This window comes from Vipera berus (assembly GCF_964194415.1).
Source record: "Vipera berus genome assembly, chromosome: 4".
Lineage (NCBI taxonomy): Eukaryota > Metazoa > Chordata > Lepidosauria > Squamata > Viperidae > Vipera > Vipera berus.
Window position 1 is genome coordinate 24451381 of NC_138206.1, and position 22040 is coordinate 24473420.

General features: G+C 37.7%; 1 protein-coding gene across 1 annotated transcript in view; it reads right to left on the reverse strand.

Moving 5' to 3' along the window:
• The window catches only part of SLC7A1 (solute carrier family 7 member 1), a 50708-nt gene that overhangs the window by 23595 nt on the left and 5073 nt on the right, over window positions 1-22040 (reverse strand). Inside the window, exons 2-4 of the mRNA XM_081326875.1 lie at window positions 6390-6773; window positions 1843-1998; window positions 445-598 (exon numbers count right to left, since the gene is read on the reverse strand). Of these exons, the coding sequence (XP_081183001.1) occupies window positions 445-598; window positions 1843-1998; window positions 6390-6759 (680 nt within the window). The 5' untranslated portion in view covers window positions 6760-6773. The remainder of the gene's footprint in view (window positions 1-444; window positions 599-1842; window positions 1999-6389; window positions 6774-22040) is intronic.

Here is a 22040-nt window from a genome sequence, read left to right on the forward strand (position 1 = left end):
ATAATCCCAAACATCTGACTACAGTTATGTTGGGTAAGGCCGTCCACTCTGAAGCAGCGGCTCTTACTTATGTTATTTGCAACAGAAGCACTTCTCATGAAAATATATTCAGGTATACAATTAATTTCTATCCACAGCAACAGAATATAGTGAAAGCATATTGCAACTAGCTGAGCTTTGAACCACTTATGATTCAAAGAGGAGCATATGTACAAACCATAGGCAGCCTGGCACCAGCCATGAGACTGATTTTTATTAATTGAACAATCAATTAATAAGCAATTGTATAGTATTGAATTTGTTTCCATCAACCACCTGATGTGTTACAAACTGCCCCCTTCTCTTATTTTCATATCTGATACACAGTCAATGTGTGCTAAACAAAAGCCATGAATGCATATATTATTTCAGATATGTATATATAAAAAATAAGAGCCAACATACTTCTCCGAAAGTGAGAGATTTTCTGGGATCTGCCAGTTTTTTATTGAGCCTTTCACAAAACCTGACACCATCACAAAGCCCAAGACCAGGACATTGATACAAGTGAACACTTTGTTAACCATTGCAGATTCTTTCACGCCAAAAGTCAGAAGTCCTAAAAAAAAATACAGTGGATAATTGTATTATAACTGTTTAATCAACATCAACAAGAAAAAAAGATATTCTTGGAAAGAATTGCATCAACATTTCCCAATTTAGTTTTGGAAAGACTTTTACCAACATATTTCTTAGCTGCTAGCTCCTTAAACAATTTTTTGAAACAGAGGTGAGGAAAGGAAATTATCTAAAACTTTCATTCAGATTCCGTAGTAATACTTTAAGTGACAAAATATGGTCCCTTTCCTACTAATTTTATGTTTCAGATTATGCATATCCAAAATATTTTCATAACAACAAAGCTATTGTTTGGCTGTGTTGTGAATTTAGCCATGGACGAACTTTGTAATGACTTAAACATTTCCAGTTGCCAATTATTTCAGTAACATGATTCAGTATTTATAAAGTGCACCTCTTACACGATCAGAATACCAATGTATGGTTTTGATCCAAACTATCAGTCTATGAAATTGTATTCAAGAATATTTTTAAGCATACATAATTTTTAAGAAGGTGCCTAGACATGTTCTGGGTCAGTCATGGAAATCTCCATTGCTAGCTGTTGAGTGATGTCTCACACAGGAATGAGACTCAACAAGCTTTCAAGTTGTTTTACAAAGGAATGTAACAGATATGGGGAGTAAGAATTAGGAAAAAAACCCTTTCAGATCTGAAAGATGATTTGGCAAGTGTAGAAATAAGATTGAATAACTTTCTCATTGGTTTTCAGAAAACAGAGCCTTTATGCTAGATGGTCAGAGTTGCTAAGCAACTGGAAAGTATCTTGCATGACATCTGAGAAGCACGTCATCAGAAAATTCTGTACTGAGTATTTACATTGAGGCCTTTGAGGTAAACATCAAAAGTAAATCTGGATTTTAAATCTAATTCCCTTTAATGTTATGAATAACATATACATTGCTTCTTAGGTCACAAGTGAAAAAATGAGAAGTTTCAAAGCCCATTCTAAAGGTAATCTTTAATCACAGTTTTTATTACAAGAAAAAAGTACAGGTAGAATTTTGATAATTTCCAGCTTGTACCTACATGCACACATAAATAATTTTAAACGGTAGCAAAAAAGAAACCTATCTCTGCAACTGAAGGACAACTTGATCCAGCAAATAAGAAAGCTTTTTTAAAATGGCAAAATAAATAAGGCTGTTCATTTTCCCTGCAAAATAAGATTTCAAAAGCACCACAAAATGCTCATCCCAAATAATATTTATTTATTTCTCTCACCTGTTAGGATTAGTATAATGAAAACAGAAAAGACATCTGGGTATCTTGCTAGACCAGGAACATGCATAGACATGTAGCGACTAAAGAACTTCTCAATATGCTCGCCTATAAGCTCATCAAATGTTGCACTCCAAGCTCTGGCTACACTTGATGTCCCTGTATGGGAATAAAAATGAAAGCTACCTCTTGATAACATTATATCCATTAACATACACAGGGCACTATTTCATCTGGACAAGGTTATGCAAAACAAAACAAAAAAAGCCAAGTAATTTATAAAACATGTAAAAATACATATATAAAAGGCGACCAGTTTGAAATTGGCATCTCAGATGCCTTGATATATCTAATCACAAAGGGATACATGTCCCAAACAGACCAAAACATTTTTTGCCCCATCTCATTTTTTTAAAAAAAATATTTAAAAGGTGCTGTGTTTTTGTTCTACAACCCAATAAGCAAGAGATGTGTTGGCTTGTGACATACCCTTAATAGCACCAAACAGAATTGTGCAACTGCTTTTGAAGAGTTTTGTTAACAACAAGTTCACTGAATCTTCTTGAGATTTTAAAATCAGGCTGAACAGGAATGGAAGACAATTTGACCATCTTTTTCTAAAATGTGTGTTACTTCTTTCCTACTACTCCCCTGGTCCCTAGCCTGTGTCGTAAGAACAGGAGTTACTCATACAAATTCACAAGACTTTTGTATCCCAGAGTTCAGAAGTGACCATGAGGGGGTTGTTCTCTATTGGATATTTTATAGGCCAGTGATTCTGCAAATTTTTGCAGCTAAACATTTAAATCAGAGAGGTATTACCAAAATCCATTTATCTGCCTCAGAGTATAAAACTTGGCAAGTCATAATGCTCTTTCCAAAACAAGGTAATCAATTCTGTATTGCCCTATACTACCCATTTCTTTTTTACAAACATTTGGGTATCTATTTTTTCTTAGTTTTTCCATTTTTACTAAATATCTACCAATACAAATTCACCTACTACCTCTAGTTTTCACCATTTATGTATAACATGTAATGCATTCATTCCATTTCCTTTGTCCAATTGAACAACCTTGATCTTTGATATATTACTGTTAATTATTATTATTTAATACTTTTTTTGTGCCCATCTCACCATCAAATCCTTAGAAAATCATTCAAATCTCACTCATTCATTTTGTGAGGAGTAAAATTATTTATTGTGTTATCAATAAATTCAGCATTTTAATCAAAATGAAAATAAGTTATTTCCTGGTTCAAGGAAGAAAAGGATGTGGTCCAATAACTTCAATTGCACTTTTAATAAAGAACAAGGGAGGTAATTTACAAGCCAAGTCTAGAGAAACAATGGTAACTGGAGATAATTGGAACTAAGGTTCAATCTATATCTGAAGGGCACAAGACTGGAGAGGGATCTCCTTATGTACTTATACAGTGTAAAAGTCATCTTCTCTAAGCCACCCCTTGAAGGCATTAAACCTCAAGAGGAATTCTCCATAATTGATTTTGTACCTGGAACAGCAGCCTAACAATGATTTTTTTTTTCTGGAAAGCAATATAAAATGATTCGCAGGGGCCATGTTCTGATCAACAAGATCAGGGAATGCTAATTCTATAAATGCATACAAAGCAAGGAAATTCTTTATGCAAACACCAAGTAGTTGTAAATAAATACAGAACTTTTGAAGTTCAACCTACATTCCCTTCCAAACCCTTCCTATTCAACCACTCCTACTTATTTTGGAACAAATTCCAACTTTAAACAAATTCATGCTGTGCTTCTCCCAAGTATTTTCTTTTATCACAGAAAAACATGAACCACTATTTTTTACTCTTCTAGAAAAAATAATAATAATTAAATATTTGCCACAGGAAGAGCCTGTTGAAAAATTATTCTACAAAATGTGGATTCCACCAAAGATAAATATTGTCCAGCTATTAGTTCACTCACAGCCAATAAAAAAAAAATTAAGCAATTTTCATCCGCAGTTAGTTGCTAAACTGATGAATGTATTATTAATGTGTTTCATTTTTTTAAAAAAAGTTCTAAATTAAGAAAAAGAAAACATACAGAACATTTCCTTAAGGGTACTAATTTTTTTTTTAAATGATTTATCAACCTTCACCAAAATGTTTCTGAATATATTTATCTTTCATGCTTCCTACATGTAAGAGCTCTTAATGTCCTATTAATTTAATTAATTCTACATTTTATTATCCCTTCACCAACTCTTGCACTTAAAATATCACGGTATTACTCTATGATCTGACTGAAACAATAACCTCCTATCTCATTATTCAAAATATGCATGTGCATTTTGCTTGAGTATGTGCTATATCACTTTTGCTCAAATGATGATTAAATCATCTTCTAATTCAGAGCCCACAAAATTTATATTTGCCCCAAATTTTAATCAGAGGTCGGGCACAGATCTGAAAAAAAAGGTTAACATTTTTTAAATCTTATAAGAGTTCACACAAGACTGCTAACGATCTCATGGAATTTCAGTAATTAGAAAAATAGGAACTGTCTTGGGGCCAGATAGGCACTATCCATCTGTAATTTAATTAATTGGAATTTGCTATTTCATACACATAAAGAAACCAGAGTTATCAAAAACTGGAGCTACTAGAAGCCATACAATGATTTAGTTGTTTATTTTTATTTATTAAATGTATTCGTTATTACCAACCTGGTAGATACAGTATCTTTTGCTAACATTGAAAGTTATTACACGTAATCTGAGATTCTGTGTTTAACCATGTGTTAGGGCTACACACAGCACATGGTCTGATTTCTGAATCTATACCTAAATCATGTTTCTTCTCTTTTTTGATATACTACTTTTGTAATTGACAAAAAGAGTAAAAGACAAAATAAATTTGCAATGTTCTCCTATAATCAGTCTTGTAAGAAGGTCCAGTTTTGCTTTCCAGCAAGATCCTCACTGCAATTAAATCTTTTATAATATTAATCCCAAATTAGAAATCCATCTTTCCCTTGAAATCTGTGTTTAAAAAAAGCTTTGATTTAGAAAGGGCTGCTATTTATCTCTGCTTTACCTCACTTTTAGTACACTAATGCCCCATTCCACTATTTTCTTTTTCATTGTTTTGATGGTAAGCTTCATAATTTTAATCAACGTAGACAGCTTTTAAGTTACAGCTAAGGAAATATTAAAGCATTTGAAATGATCGAGACAGCTATACATATATATATGAACTGTGTCCATTTGTTTGCATATATGCAATCCACCAAATACTGTAGCTGTTAGATCTGGTTGGATAGCAATGATTACCAATTAAAGCACTAAAGAGGAAGTGGTCTAGATGTAATTTTCCCTTCAAACATTTGTTAATGGACAAAAGGGGATCTTAACGTTCATCAGCATTTGTCAGACTTATGCAATAATACTAATGCGCAGCATTCTATCATACACATCACGACAGATTTAAACAGGTATTCCCTTTTTCATGTTTATCATACAATCAAAACCATTATTCAAAAGAAAGAGTACGTAAAAGCTCTGATTGCTAGTATTTACTGGAAGGAAAATCAAGGTCACTATACAGAAAAATTCCAGCAAGAATTCCACTTTCAAATTAGATACTTATATATATAGTCAAAGGTGGCAAAATGTTTGTTCATTTGCTCTCTCTTTTTTGATGCAAAAGAAATGAAGTCTGTCTCTTTTGAAAAGGTCTACATCTCTCCACTACATCTCTCAACTGTTTCAGTATAAGAAATAGCCTTGACACCTAGTTCTTCTTATGGTTAACAGTTCCAGAAATCAAATTATTTTCAGCCCCACTTTTGTGAGCGCTGGCAAAATGGTATCGGTTTCCCTGTCAGTCGTGTCCAACTCTAGAGCACCGTGCTCCTCTCCATTTTTTAGCCGAGGGAGTCAGCATTGTCCATAGACAATTTCCATGGTCATGTGGCCAACATAGCTACACCCAAAGGCATATGGAACGTGGTTACCTTCCCATCGAAGTGGTACTTATTAATCTATTTGCATGCTTCTGAACTGCTAAGTGGGCAGGAGCTGGGGCAAGTAATGAGAGCTCACCCTGTTGCGCAGTCCTCTCCCTAACCTAAAATTGCTCCATTGAAATATGGCAAATCGACACATTTTTGTTGTTGTTGTTAGCTGCGAAGTCGTGTCCGACCCATCGCGACCCTATAGACAATGTTCCTCCAGGCCTTCCTGTCCTCTACCATTTTTAGGTACTTCTAAAATAATACTGTTAATAATAATGAACATATCCTTTTTTAAATCTCCACAACTCACCTCTTCAGAAGGCCCACATATTTTGCCTCTATTTCTTTTAGTTACATCACTCTATTCCCACCTTGAGACCATTCCTTTCAAAGTACTGTTCGTTAGCCAGTATTCTCAACTCAAATAATATACTTTTGTGATGATCATATTAAGATGTTCTGAAGTTTAAAAGGTAGCTTTATTATGACAGAGCACCATGCAATATTTCACAGATCTAAACCTGTTCTTGATTAAATGGACCAATGATAACAAAGGAATACCCACCAATGACATAAGAAAGAATTAGGTTCCAGCCAGTAATGAATGCCAACAGCTCACCGACAGTCACATAACTATAGAGATACGCTGATCCAGTCTTTGGAACTCTAGCACCAAATTCTCCATAGCAAAGTCCAGCCAGCACAGAAGCCAGAGCTGCAATCAGAAAGGAAATGACAATGGCAGGTCCTGCATTTTCTTGTGCCACTGCTCCAGCAAGAACATAAACCCCTGCCCCAAGAGTGCTGCCTACTCCAAGGGCAACCAAGTCAAATGTGTTCAGGCACCGTGAGAGCCGGCTGTCGTTGCTTGTACAGTCTACCACTTTCCGACGAAACAACTGCTGCCCAAAATGGATAACTTTCTGGCAAGACATCTTCTCAACTGAACCTGTAAAATAAGAAAATATATCTGAATCAGCATCCTTGGGCAGGCAAAGGTAAGCTACTTCTGCAAATTGCTTTGTCACATGGTAGGAACTACCCTAATATTACCTGTCATGTACATATTACATCCAACTGTGCTGAATAATTCACAATATTCACATTCTAATTTTTCCTTGCTTTCAGATAGTAATGACACTATTAATATGGTGATTCAATTATCTGCCTAGCCCAGGGGTAGGCAACCTTGGCTCTTTTATGACTCATGGACTTCAGGAATTCTGGGAATAGAAGTCCACGAGTCATAAAAGAGCCAAGGTTGCCTATCCCTGGCCTAGCCTTTTGATCCGCAAGCTGAACAAAAAGATGCTTAATATGGAAGCATATGTGTGTTTAATTAATAATTGAGTCCTTCTTCCAGTAGCCTTATAAATAGACATAAATTGTAATATAGGGAAGGATGAGGCTAGACTTTCAATTTTGAATGTCAATTTATGGATTATGAGCTCAATATTGCTACATCTGGAGCAATAAAAATAAACAATAATTTTCAAACTTTTATCCTAGCAACAGGAGACAAAGGAGAAGGGGGAAATTTGTCCTTCCGCAAAGTCCAATGTTTGTGTGATCAGAATTCCACAACTCATAAAAAAAGAAAACTACTTCCCTTCTTCTTCTGAGTTCCCCAAATTCTCAGAATTTTAAGAAGGAAGTAGATGAGGAAAAGCAAAACCCTTTGAAGTTTCTCTAAGAAATGGATTCTTTTGAAATACTTCTTATTTAAATAAGCTGTTCCTATGTTAGGAAACATAGGAAATAGTAGAACAGGGTTTTTTTTCATTATCCAAAGCATACATTACATGCCAATTTATTAAAGCCCCAAAGGACTTCCTGTAGGCTCCTTCACTTCCTCCCAATAATAGGACTCAGCCCTAGACTTACCATGTAGCATGGTTCCCCACCACCACCACATTTCTAAAAGTCCTATATCTGCTTAACAGGATACCATTAGAACTGGGCAACATTAATTTTATAGCCAGAATCAGTGAGATAAACCTTAGTAAAACAACTATTCCACTCATTGAATCATAATTATCATTCACCATGGCTCTTATAGCATTGGAGGCAGCAAATAATTATTAAAAGTAGGCCCTTAGCAAAATATATTATTATATAATCAGAATATAATTCTAAATTTTAAAAAGAGAAGAGTTGGTTTCACATTCAATCTAAGTAAAATGGAGGGAAGAAAAATAGAAAACTGTATGTACAGTATGTTTGTAAACAAGAATGATTTGGTATGTGAATATCTCCAACAAAGCTCCTTATTCGTTTTCAGGGCAAATATAGAAGCAATGTCATAAGAGGACAAGCCATCTCATGGATTTGTGACTATCAAAGAACAGGAAGCAGAGATTAGGAATACAGTTTTCACAAAGGAGGGTTGTATAAAAGGGGTATCACATGGATCAGTCTTTTAAGTTCATTTATAAACACCCCGGAATAAGAGATGAGCAATGAGGTGGGAAGTTTGCTGATTATTTCAAATTGCTCCAGTTGGATCAGATCAAAAAAGGGATTGTGGAGAGATCCAAAATGAAATGGGTGAATGGACCTTAAAATAGCAAAAGCAATCCAGGGTAAGCTTTGGCTTGAAGTGCAAGCTCATGTATTCTTTAGCAGAGTTGGAATCACTGGTCAGGAAAGCAATCTTGAGAGACCTAATGAAAACATATCAGTGAAAATATCAGTCTAATGTGCAGTGGCTATTAAAAAAAAGGAAAGTCTGTGTTGGGAATTATTTGGAAGAAAATAGAAGTAAAATTGACAAAAGTAAAATTGTGATGTAAATGTACATGGAATGATTTGCATACTTATTATTACAGAAACCAGAAAAGAACAATCAAAATGATTAGGGGATAGCCAGAACTACTCTCTTAACAAGGAAATTACGGCAGGCAAATCCAAATAGAATTTTATCAGTAACATTTACAAAGAAAGAATAATCCAAGTGATACATTATTTTGCAGTTTAGGGTTATTTTTTTATCTTCCTTGCTGTTATTGCTGTTTTTACATAAGATGGTTTCAACCATTTATTATCTGCATGATGCACGAATGCTATAACAGGAATTAGGTCTCTCTCTCCCTTATGTTGTTTGGTTAAAATCACCCGAATATGAAATCTCTGTAGACCACTGACAGACACCATTCTTCCACTGTTCTTATTCTCAGATCTTTTGAAATACATCTAAAACCATCTAAGCCTTTCCAGAACATAACACTCTCAAGAAACCAATGGCAACTTTTGTTTTCTTTTCTCTAACCAAGTTTCTCCCCCACCTACCTTGCAGCAAGTTCAGTTTTGAGATAACTCTAATCATATTTTTTTCCAAAGCTCTTTTATTACTGCAGAAGTGCAACAAACGACTCATATTGCATCATTGCTTAAATATAGTGGCTTCCTTCTGTAATACTATCAAGACACAATGCAGTACGGTGTGTTTCCAAAGTCACTGTATTTTAATACAATTACTGCAAGCAACAATATCAGAATTCAAGTTTGTTGATCAAACACATTTACTATGGTAACATCACCTACACACATTTATCTTTAATCTGCAGTTACTTAATAAATGCAAGAAAGGCTTTTTTTGTAGTTGTTAAGCACACCTCTGGTTCCACCCATTTTAACAAAAGTTCAACAGTATGCTTCATGTCTAAGAAAAATGAAAAGCAACTTGCACCTGATCAAAACTTTACTTAAAAAAATAAAAACAAGGGGCAAGATTTTTTTCACAAAATGTTAAATAATACTTACATGTACATTAACAAGCACATTTGCATTCTGTAAATGTTGTATGCATACTGTAATATTTACAAATTTAGATAAGAGTATAGCTTTGAAAAGATTGAAAGGTTGTACATTACTATCTATATCCTTTAAATAAATAAAAATATGTTTTTCCAATGACGATCAAAGATTTTTAAAAGCTGATCTTTGAAAGGATCACTGTTTTTAGCCAAAAAAATGAACAAAAATAAAATGTAAAAGTAATTTGCATACAAGTAACAAATAAAATGTTTATTGAAAACTCCCATTAGTGCAAAATTAATATCTATTCATCTTTCGAGTTAGTTAATTCAAATGAAGTGGAATTGCTATAAATGCTGCAATTCAAAAACTAACCCTCTCAGCTGCCTATGCTACTCTATTACTCAAGCACTGTAACAGATACTTAGATGAGGGATGGCAAACTGCTGGCCAACGGGCCAGTTGCATCATACGGAGGCCGCACCCACCCCAGCTCCGGCAATGCAAAAAGTCACAATACGTCACGACACATCATGTGACGCAACAAGTTTGACACCCGTGCTTTAGATGAATGAGGTATCCTACCCAGCATGCTGACCAAAACAATCAAGCACAGGATCTGTGTGCCAAAAATAACAATTATGTGTAGGAATTCATAAAGAACAGAAGAATGCACGCTTCCCAGAAAATAAATTTGGCTAGCACCACCAGCACTGACTAGACACAATTCTACCCCCTTTCATAAATTTGATTTCCTGGAAATGGGAATATATGCTAGAAGGTAAGCTTACTTTGGGGTGAATGTTCTTAGTTCAATCTATTTTGGCTTGAATTGGATGGGATGAGTTATTTCACTAACCCAGTTAGATCTTTCAATTTTCAGTATCGTGTTCCTTATATTAATGGGACTATTGCCTTTAGCTTACGTAATTCTACACTTTTAATATAAATTTTTGTTTTTTTCCTACTCTATCTTCTGAGGCAGAGCATGAGTATAAAGGAATATAGTCTAAAATCACTAAAACTCTACTTGACTTAAAAGAAGAAAAAATATGGTAGAAACCCCAAACAAGAACCCAGAGCTCAGAGAGCAAACTGAATAACTTATGTGTGCCCCTTTCATAGTCCCTGGTCTTTTCGCTGACACCTTCTGAACAAACTATACTTTTAATAACATCTCTACCACATTCTGTGTCCAGAGCAGTGTACTACATAAAGTAAATAAGCCAAAATTGGGAGGCTGAATAAGGTTGCTGTTTCTAAAGCAGAGATGGTTTCACTATCTGTGTGGAATGCCTTATAAAAGAAGGGTAGTAAGGCTTAATTTGTGGAGTTGGATTTAAAAACTCTGTAGTAGCAGAAAGAATGGAATGGATTTTTTTTAGATTTCTTTTTATCAGAAAAGCTTCCGCTACAATATTGGTATAGTAAGTATATATGTTTCTGAGTATACTAACATGCTAGAGAATAATGAGCTAAATCCATGAATCTTCTATACCTAACAATTTTCATAATCTTTCTTTGTAAAAGACACTTATGCCAAGAAAGTCCATAAGAAGCTTCATACTGTAAATTCACCAGTGCAGAAACAACAAATGCAAGAGATAGTTATAGCGTGAATTATATGTAAATACAGGTAGTCCTCCCTTAACAACTATGTATTTAACAACCGTTAAGTGCTGAAAAAAGTGATTTATGACTGGTCTTCATACTTATGACTGTCAGAGTATCCAACGGTCATGTGACTGCAGTATTTGGCAACTGGCTTGCACTTACAACACTTGTAGCATCCTGTAGTCATGTCCCATTTGCAACTTTCCCAGCAGCTTTCAAGGAGCAAAGTCAATGGGGAAGCTGGCAGAAATCACAAGTTGAAGACATGTGATGCCTCCTTTAAAGATTGTAGGTGATTTGTTCAACAAAAAAAGGGTTGAGAAATTGGGCTCGGTCACATGATGCCTCACTTAACAATTGCTTTGTTTAACAAATTTTCTACTCTGATTGTAAGTTGAGGACCTCTTGTTGCAGTTCCTATGCAACATAAATTACTAAAAGGTAACTTGGAAAGTGGGATAGAAATATTAGCTGCAGAGTAAAATCCTTCAATTAAGTCAGTTAGAGGAAATTACTCAAAAGAAGGAAACTTTTTTTGGTTGGTCAAAATAAAATAGAGAAAAAAGCTTCCAGGACCCCATTCCTCTTTCTCTCACAGGAAGAAAATAAACAAAAGCACAACCTTAGTACTTAAATCGGCAGCAGTATTTAAATCTTCAGTATGCAGGGAAATTCCAGCTCTCTGTTCAGCTGTAAAGTAAGAGCATGGGGGAAGAGCAGTGGGAACCTGTTTCTATTCTGACTAACATCTGCACAGATGTTCTTAGAAAATATACATAATTGCTGAAGTAAGTCCAGCCTTTCCAGCAGCTCCAAAATGAAGCAACCTGGGACTATCAAGTTCAAAAGTCCAAAGCACCCGAAAGCGGGAAAAGAAGCAATGGATGGAAACTAATCAGAGAGAAGCAATCTAGGAGCAACCAAGGAGAAATTTCCTGACAATTAAGCAGCGAAACAACTTGCCTCTAGCAGTTGTGCATGCTCCAACACTGGAAGTTTTTAAGAAGAGACTGGACAACCATTTGTAAAAAATGTATAGGGTTTCCTGCCTGAGCAGGCGGTTGGACTAGACCACAGGTCTGCAACCCAAACCTTGGGGGCACATGCGGCTCTTTCAGCCGTCTCCTGCGGCTCCCAGTCCTCTGCTATGTGTACTCCAAAAAAAAAAAGTGAGACTAAAAAGTTCAACCAATCAATTCAAATATGCAGGGTAAGTGCATATCTCGCCTTGGCTCCACTCTTCAGTCAAACCCTGTTCTGCGCATGCACGCATGTACACGCATGCGCACACATTTTTTGCGGCTCCCAGTTTTTCCTTTTGTGAGGGAACCGGTTACGAGTGGCTCTTTCACTGTTTCAGGTTGCTGACCCCTGGACTAGACAGACCTCCAAAGTCCCTTCCAAATTATTATTATTATTATTATTATTATTATTATTATTATTATTATTATTATTATTATTATTATTATTATTATTATTATTATTATTATTTGTTTTGTTGTTGTTGTTGTTGTTGTTGTTAAATGTCATTTCTGATTTTAGAGTGTTGGAAGTCAGCCCCACAGAGAAGGAAATATTTAAAAGGCAGAATATATTTTCCTAAGGATTTTAAAGAGGCAGAAAACCATGCCGTTTTTTTAATAGCCCCAAGTCTCCCTCCCCCAAGCAGAAACCAGCTCTATAGAAATGCAGAAGTAAATCCAGGAAGGTTGAAGGCCCCCAGCTAGAAGTTTAGGAAGACGAAGACACCTAAAATCTACATACCCCACCCAAACTCTAAGACAGGATATAATAGGATTAACCCACAGATGCCAAAGGGCACACCCAGACTCAGGTCAGAATACATGACATAGGACATACAAAGCCTCAAACAGGAACAGGAAACAACTCCAAACAAAAGGCTCCAGAGGGTATAAAAACCCACTCCCTACATGTGCTCTTTTTTTTCTTCCAGAGCCATCTTCCTGTCTGGCTCTCCTCTTCAATAAACTGCAACCTTCTTTCTAAAGCAGTCGCCATGTTGTTTATTCCCAGCTTGGACTGAACCATGATGAAGACTTTTCCTTCAACAAGAGTATGGTTGAGATTTGGAGATGTGGATCCATAGCTTGAAAGAAATCCAGGTGGCCTCAATTTTCCTTCCTAGACTGTGATGGATTTTCTCATTAATTAATTAGTCACATTAAGCAGATAATTCTCTACCTCTGCTTTTTAACTACCTACTTGTGAAGAAATACAGGGCGCAGAACAAGAGAGTCTGCTTCAGAGTGGGATGACACAGAAATGCTGTAATTTCAACACATAATATTAGTTTGAGGGACACTGAGGGGAAAAATGTACTTAGAGGCAAAACAAACTTTCTTTCCGTGCTCCCCTCCCTCCACTCTGAGCTCTTGGGTTACCCTAACAATTTCAAGCTTATATCTGGAGAGATGAATGGAGAATTTCCCTCATGCCCACATATGCAACAAAAGATACATGCCCTTATGGGAAAGGAGCAGGTGATAAACCTGATGGCATCAATGTTAAAAAGTCCTTTAACTATGTTAAAAAGTCCTATGAAAGTCCTTAAGAACCACCCTGCAAAAATAGACATCTCCAGGACAATTATTGTATCTGGTAAGATATTGCAATGATATCTTTTCACTTGTTTCTTGTACCTTGTGGCTAAAGTTTACAAATCCTGAAGAAACTTAAACCAATCTTCCAAGACAATCCAATTTATCTACATGGCTTATTAAACATCCACATTATTTGAATAATCCAAAGTTAAAATATATTTATATTTATTACTAACAGTGACTCAGAACTTTATGGACACATGAACTAAATAATATATACTTAGGAGAACGAATGGCTGGCTCAATTACGTTTGTACCCAAATCAGAAGGCATAGAGCAGAGTGAACAGAGAAAAAGTTGTCAGACGTTTGGCAAGATGCTTTTCCACCAACTGAAATCTCTTAATTACCAATTGCCCAGGCATGAAAAGATACATCTAGTGGATGGACTTCCTAGGCTCCAAGTGGTGCCATAGAAAATCCCACCAAATGTGAAGATGCCAAAAGAGTACTGCTAGTGAAGTTCATGGAGCCTGGTTCGACCATCAGTTCAAAAGTCTATTGTGAAACATTATGAAAACTCAAGACAGCCATCCGTAACAAGCGTCGGGGCATTCTGAGTTCTGGTGTGGTGTTGGTTCACGATAATGCTCACCCACACACTGCTAGATGCACCCAAGAGCTTTTAAAGCAGTTCCGTTGGAATGTTTTTGATCACCCCCCCCCAAATAGCCCAGATTTGGCGCCAAGCGACTACTACTAAGGAATTTCAAACCTTGTAAGATGTTATGACAAGTGCCTCAATTTGAATGGCGATTACGTCAAAAAGTAATGTAATGTTGTAGTTTTCTAATGTGTATACTAAAAGTTCTGTATCTGTGCCTGTCATTGATAAAGAAATGGAGGTTTATTTCCAAATTGCCCAGATAGATACATAGATAGATACATAGATACGGATATATAGGTATATAGATATATAGGTAAAGGTAAAGGTTCCCCTGCACATGCGTGCTAGTCGTTTCCAACTCTAGGGGCTGGTGTTCATCTCCGTTTCAAAGCCGAAGAGCCAGCACTTGTCCGAGGATGTCTCCGTGGTCATGTGGCCGGCATGACTAGAAGCCAAAGGCGCACGGAACGCTGTTACCTTCCCACCGTGGTGGTCCCTATTTTTCTACTTGCATTTTTATTTGCTTTCGAACTGCTAGTCTGGCAGAAGCTGGGACGAGTAACAGGTGCTCACTCTGTTACGCGGCACTTGGGATTCGACCCGCCAAAATACCAACCATCTGATCGACAAGCTCAGCGTCCTAACCCACTGAGCCACCACGTCCCTTATATAGATAGATAGATAGATAGATAGATAGATAGATAGATAGATAGATAGATAGATATAGATATAGATATAGATATATAGATATATATAGATATAGATATAGATATAGATATATAGATATAGATATAGATAGATAGATAGATAGATAGATGGATAGATAGATAGATAGATAGATAGATAGATAGATAGATCTATATATATATATAGATATATACAGAGACATCACCCTGTCAACAAAAGTGCGTATAGTCAAGGCTATGGTCTTCCCAGTTGCAATGTATGGCAGTGAAAGTTGGACCATAAGAAAGGCTGAGCGCCAAAGAATTGAGGCCTTTGAACTGTGGTGCTGGAGAAGACTCCTGCGAGTCCCTTGGACCGCAAGGCGATCAAACCGGTCAGTCCTAGAGGAGATCAATCCTGACTGCTCTTTAGAAGGCCAGATCCTGAAGCTAAAACTCAAGTACTTTGGCCACCTAATGAGAAGGAAGGACTCACTGGAGAAGAGCCTAATGCTGGGAAAGATCGAGGGCAATAGAAGAAGGGGACGACAGAGAATGAGGTGGCTGGATGGAGTCACTGAAGCAGTAGGCGTGAGCTTAAATGGACTCCAGAAGATGGTAGAGGACAGGAAGGCCTGGAGGAATGTTGTCCATAGGGTCGCGATGGGTCGGACACGACTTCGCAGCTAACAACAACAACAATAGATATATAGATATATAGATATATATAGATATATAGATATAGATATAGATATATATAGATATATATAGATATATATATAGATAAAAACAATGCCTGAAAACATAACCATCGTTCTTGGGGAAAAAGGGCTTCTTTTTTTTATTAGGATGGGACCCAGTTCTTCAGCAGGAAGATTTATGGAAGGTAAGATACAAAAAAGTTGGCAAACACTGTTCTAGCATTTGACAAGCTTTTTTTATGCCCCAAATATCCAAAAGTAGTAACTATGAGGGATTCTTATCTGCCAGCCTTGAAGATTATATACTAATGAATTTTCAAGAAAAAACTAATCCTGCAACTTTTCAGTTTCTTCAAACCACATAGTATCATGCTATAACTACAGACTGACTATATCTTTACAAGGTTCAGGAAGGAAGCATTGTCAACACACCCAAACTCTCTACTGAGAGAAACTGTGATTAGTAGCAAGCCAGAAGTGAAGGCTATAAAGCTAGAAATACTTTACAAACCGATACACACTGGCCAGCATGAACAAATACTTTAGAAAAATTATATAAAGCAATATACTAAGAAAAACTATTTCTTTGTTCTAAAAAAGACCCCCTTTTTAAATGTACAGACACTGTAAAATGCCTTACAGCATGATATCTTAACAAAATTAAACTATAAGAAAAAAATTGGCATCATTTTGCAAGTTGAATGTATCTTTCTAATACATGTGGGTTTATGTTCCTAAACTAGAGAGACAGGGAATTCTATTGCAACGAGTAAATTCATTATATCAAGGCTTTTCAACCAGTGGTATGGGTACCACCTGTGGTACATTGGCACCTGGCAGGTGGTACGTGACCATCCTAGAAAAGTGGTAGTGGGGGAGGGGAATGGCAGCACCACACAAGCCTGAGCGAGAGATGGCAGGAGCTGCAGGGCTGTCAGGGCTGAGAGGAAGCGCCAGGATCAGCGCCAGTTTCCAGCTGGAGCTCAACACTGATCCCGGCGCTTCTGCTGAGCCCACAAGAAGCACTGATCAGCTGGAATGTTGCAGCATCTCCAGGGACTTGTGATTTCATGTGAAGTGACCAAAACCTACTGCAACCACCCAGCAGACAGGGGGAATAAAAACCAAACACCCACCCCACCCCCACTGCCAATCCTCAACAGAAATGCTCACAACAATGAAAACCTCGGACAGGAGGAAAAGTGCCGCCGGGCGGGCAGGCAGGTGTCTTGCTCGGCCATGGCTTGGGGGCCACTTTTTTCAGTGCCATTGTAACTTCGAACAGTCACTAAGCGAACTGTTGTAAGTCGAGGAATACTGTACTTCCATCACTTTTTTCCTTTTTCTTTTTTTTTTGGTCATCAAGTTTTTGACACCTTGCTAGGCGACTGGTAGTACTTGGATAATGCAATATCCTAAAAGTGGTACAATGGGTGAAAAGGTTGAAAAGCCCTGATCTATATTGCTATGATAAAAGAAAAAGTATTTAATTACTTGGCTAATTCCTCACTATTCTGCTCTAGCATTAATCCTAAAATCAGTCCATGTTTCTTTGCACACTAACTTTAATTAGCAATAACTTTAAATCAATGGACTGTGTTAGACCTCAGACATTAAAAAAGTTCTCTTTTAAAGCTATGGTTAATTAACAACTTATTGATTGCATAGTGATAAGCAAAGCTACTGCTGAAATTTGAATTAAAAAAGAAAAGTGTACAGTATAAACCTGAAGGACTAAGTTTTTTATTACTTATGACTACCTTCCCAATGTTGGTGTCCAAATATGCAGACTAACACCCAGAATTAACAGAAAAGTTTGCTAGCTACCGAACATTTGGAACTAATGTCCAAATATCAGGCAAGCATCCAAGTTGGAAAAGACTGGCTTAGGAGAACACAGGAAGCTGCGCAGTCATTCATCCAACTCAAGAGCGTTTACCCAAATTGACAGCAGCTCTCTGTGATTTTAGTCATTCCGGAAAATGACTAGGATTAAGTCTGAAACCATTTTCCATGCAAATGACAATTATAATGAGGTGTGGAATCCAAGAACAAATTTAACATTTATAGTACAACCATCTATAATGAAAAGGGAAACCAATTAAACTATCCTTGAGATGTAGTTGCCTAATATTTTCATAAAAGCCTTCAGAGATGGAAAACAACTGTAATGAGTAATCTATAGATAGTTCAACAGCCGTACAGATCTTATGATAATGTTTTTCCCTGTATTTGACATATTCTGGTCCTAGATTTAGTGCCTTTTAGTTCCTGATCATCTTTTTATGTATCTCAGAACTGATATACCGTATCTTCCCTCAGTGTTCTTTAACTGTATAACCTGTGCCCATTTATAAACTCTGCAAGGCTCAATAACTTGTCATTATTATATTCTCGGAATTTACCCACTAGTTATTATTTCTTTTACTCCACTCTTCCTGAGATAAAACTGTTCTTTGGCACAACTAAACAAAAACAGCCTAGGCTAGCTTACTCCCTATCCTGAAAACAGTATAGCCTGAACACAACTGTTGATGTTGGCACATCAGCTGTTGATGTTGAAAGCCATGGAATACTATCAGAACTGCTACAGTTCATCTTCTATATCTTTAGTCTTGATATCTATTCCAGTTACAAATTAATAACTATCGTACTTGAATAATTTTCCTTACGGTGCTTTGAGAAACTAGTAAGCGTATAAACGTTAAGTTACCATCCCTCTGTAGATTTTAAAGCATTAAACATGTCACTATCTCCACTATAATTGCTCCCTGAAATACAGTACAGAATTCTCAGGAGTTCTGGAAACTCCAAGCGTTTATCTGGAGGACAGGAGATTAGGGAAGACTGCCGACTACTGTCTGCAGCTACAAACACTGAAAGTTCAGAGCAAAGATGATTGTCCAGGTACATAGTATCAGAGTACAAGCTTGACTGGGGTCACATTAAACTAGACAAAAATGTCTAAACAGCGTATTTTGCTTGGTCTACCCTGCATAAGCTTTAGATGAAATCTATTCACTTACTAGTATGATTTCAATATGACACCTCCCTTGATACCCGCCAGGCTTCAGGCCTGATCTAGTACTTTTTCTATATTTTTTTTAATGGAAAGGTAGCATGTTTTAGATGCTACTGGGAGTTCCTATTGGGAAATCATTTTCTTAAAGTCAATGGCTGAGTCCCCCAGCTTTGTTTGTAAGTATGCCCGTCTGTCTAGTAAAAAGACAAAAGCAAACCAAACTGGTAGACAGCTTTAGTTAAGGAAACAAGGTGTAGGATCTGCTTTAATGTTTATCCGTGATCACATTATCCATACTAGCCATTTTGTGAGAATTCTGTTAAACTTCCAAATCTGTTAAACAAGCTGTTAACCTTTCAAATCTGCTCTACAATAAAAAAAAACCCACAGAATTTAATAAAAGGGAATTATGAATTTCTTCCAGTGCAACTGATATTTGTTCGTTAAACATTTCTATGGAACACTTGATAACTACAAATACCTACCGTCACATCATTAGTTAACATAAAAGGATATCTTCAAATCGGCATATATAAATCCTTAGATAAAAGATATTGGTGAATCTTAAAGCCTCTCACAAAGACAGGCCAAACACCAGCTTGGCACCCATTTTTATTTAATATGCTACATTTTGCATACCAGTACAGGTTAAAACTAGCACTTAAAATGGGTGTGGAAATGGACTGGAGGCTACTAAAGTTGATGAAGTATGGACCTGTTATAGTAGAAACCGCTCAGTTGGTAATCTAAATAACCTATTTTGGACCATATGTCTTGCAATATACCATAGTCTAAACAGGATCCTACCAAAGAACATCACAACTGATATCTGTGCTAAAGCTAATAAAGGGCATGAAGTCACTATATGGCCAGGACAGCACATGGCTGGGATCATTTCCACATATGAGCATAAGGATACAAATTTATAACTACAACTCCATATGCAGTAAAGCAAGTTCACTATATATAGGAGCATTAATGCTACAAATTATAATACATGATAAGAAGATATATCCTGTTTTCTATTTTTTACTAATTAAGAAGGCATACAAGTGATTTCCATAAAGAAAGAAAGCAGTTCTCAAGGGAATGAAGGCATAATGAAAAATAGATAAGTAGAATAGGATAGCAAATTGCAATAGGTTCCATTCATGCAGTTTTATACAGCAAGAACTATTGTGAGTACCTAATTATGTATTGAAAAAGTCACTTCCATAAAGTGCTAAGAAGCTAATTACAAAGAAAATGAAAACTAAAGCTTCAATTTATCTTGTCACAGTTCATTCTGTCCAAACAGAAAGGGAATTTTTTATACTGGAATATTGAAAGTGTGACTGCATGTCATAACAGCTCTTCAGGACCAGCTTTAGGCAAAGGCCCTGGCCTAGGGCATCAAAGCGTAGGAAGCAGCAATGCTGTTTCTCCTACCAAATCATTCTAAAAATTCTAATGTAGGTGCATGCTTGTGTCTGCATATTGCCATAGTATCACCCTATTTTTCTGTTTTATTTTTTTTTACTTTTCTTCTGACACCTTCTACCTGAGAACAGATCCATATTAAATCCAAATAAATGAAAGTCTGATTATTCCTCTGTAGAGTGCATATATTTTTCAACAGTAACAACAGGAAGTTCACCTTTAGATATGATCACTAAAACTCAGTATTTATTTATTTATTATTAGATTTTTATACCGTCCTTCTCCCAAAGGACTCAGGGCGGTGTACAGGGCAATAAATATCAAAATATGAAATACAAAAGTTAAAAACATTAAATAATTATGCCTGATGTAGTACATTGGTTAAAATCCATGTTAAAACCCCAAACCTCAAACCCATCAGACCAGGCCGGCTTGTTCAAATAAATAAGTTTTTAGATCACGTCGGAAGGAGCGAAGGTCGGGGGCCATCCGGAGCTCAGCCGGTAAGCGGTTCCACAGGTCTGGCGCGCCCACAGAGAATGCCCTCCCCCTGGGGGTCACCAGTCGACATTCTCTGATCGGTGGCAACCTGAGGAGGCCCTCTCTGTGGGAGCGCACTGGACGGAGGGAGGTTGACGCCGGCAGCAGGTGTTGCCGTAGGTAATCCGGGCCCATGCCATTCAGGGCTTTATAGGTCATCACCAGCACCTTGAATCTCACCCGGAGGTCAACTGGAAGCCAATGCAGCTCACGGAGCAAAGGTGTAACATGGGAGTATCGGGAGACCCCCAACACAACTCGCGCGGCTGCATTCTGCACCAGCTGAAGCCTCCGAGTGGTACTCAAGGGCAGCCCCATGTAGAGAGCATTGCAGTAGTCTAAACGAGAGGTCACGAGCGCATGAGTGACTGTACGCAAGGCATCCCGGTCCAGATAGGGCCACAACTGGAGCACTAGGCGAATCTGGGCGAAGGCCCCCCTAGTCACAGCTCCTATTTGATCTAAGGAGAGCTGTGAATCTAGGAGGACCCCCAAGTTGCGAGCCCTATCTACGGGGGGTAATAACTCACCCCCCATAGTAAGAGGTGGAATAATCTGAATTTCCCGAGATGCCGGCACGCACAGCCACTCAGTCTTGTCAGGGTTGAGCCGAAGCCTGTTCCTCCCCATCCAGACCCGGACCGCCTCCAGGCAACGGGACATCACGTCAAGGGCATCACTGGGGTGGTTTGGGGTTGAAATGAAAAGCTGGGTATCATCAGCATACTGATGATGCCCAACTCCAAAACCACGAATGATCTCACCCAGAGGTTTCATATAGATGTTGAACAGGAGAGGCAAGAGGACCGACCCCTGAGGAACTCCACAAACGAGAGGCCTCAAGGTCGACCTCTGCCCCCCTGCCAACACCGACTGCGAATGTCCCAGAAGGTAGGAGGAGAACCACTGAAAAACAGTGCCTCCCACTCCCAACCCCCTGAGACGCCGCAGCAAGATACCATGGTCGATGGTATCAAAAGCCGCTGAGAGGTCTAACAGGACTAGGACAGAGGAACAACCCCTGTCCCGAGACCCGCCAGAGATCATTCACCAGCGCGACCAATGCCGTCTCCATGCTGTACCCGGGCCTGAAACCCGATTGGTACGGGTCCAGATAATCAGCTTCCTCCAGGAACAAAGGGAGCTGATGTGCCACCACACTCTCAACAACCTTCGCAAGAAAGCGAAGGTTGGAGACCGGACGAAAGTTGTTTAATACAGCTGGGTCCAGGGCAGGCTTCTTAAGGAGGGGTCTCACCACCGCCTCCTTCA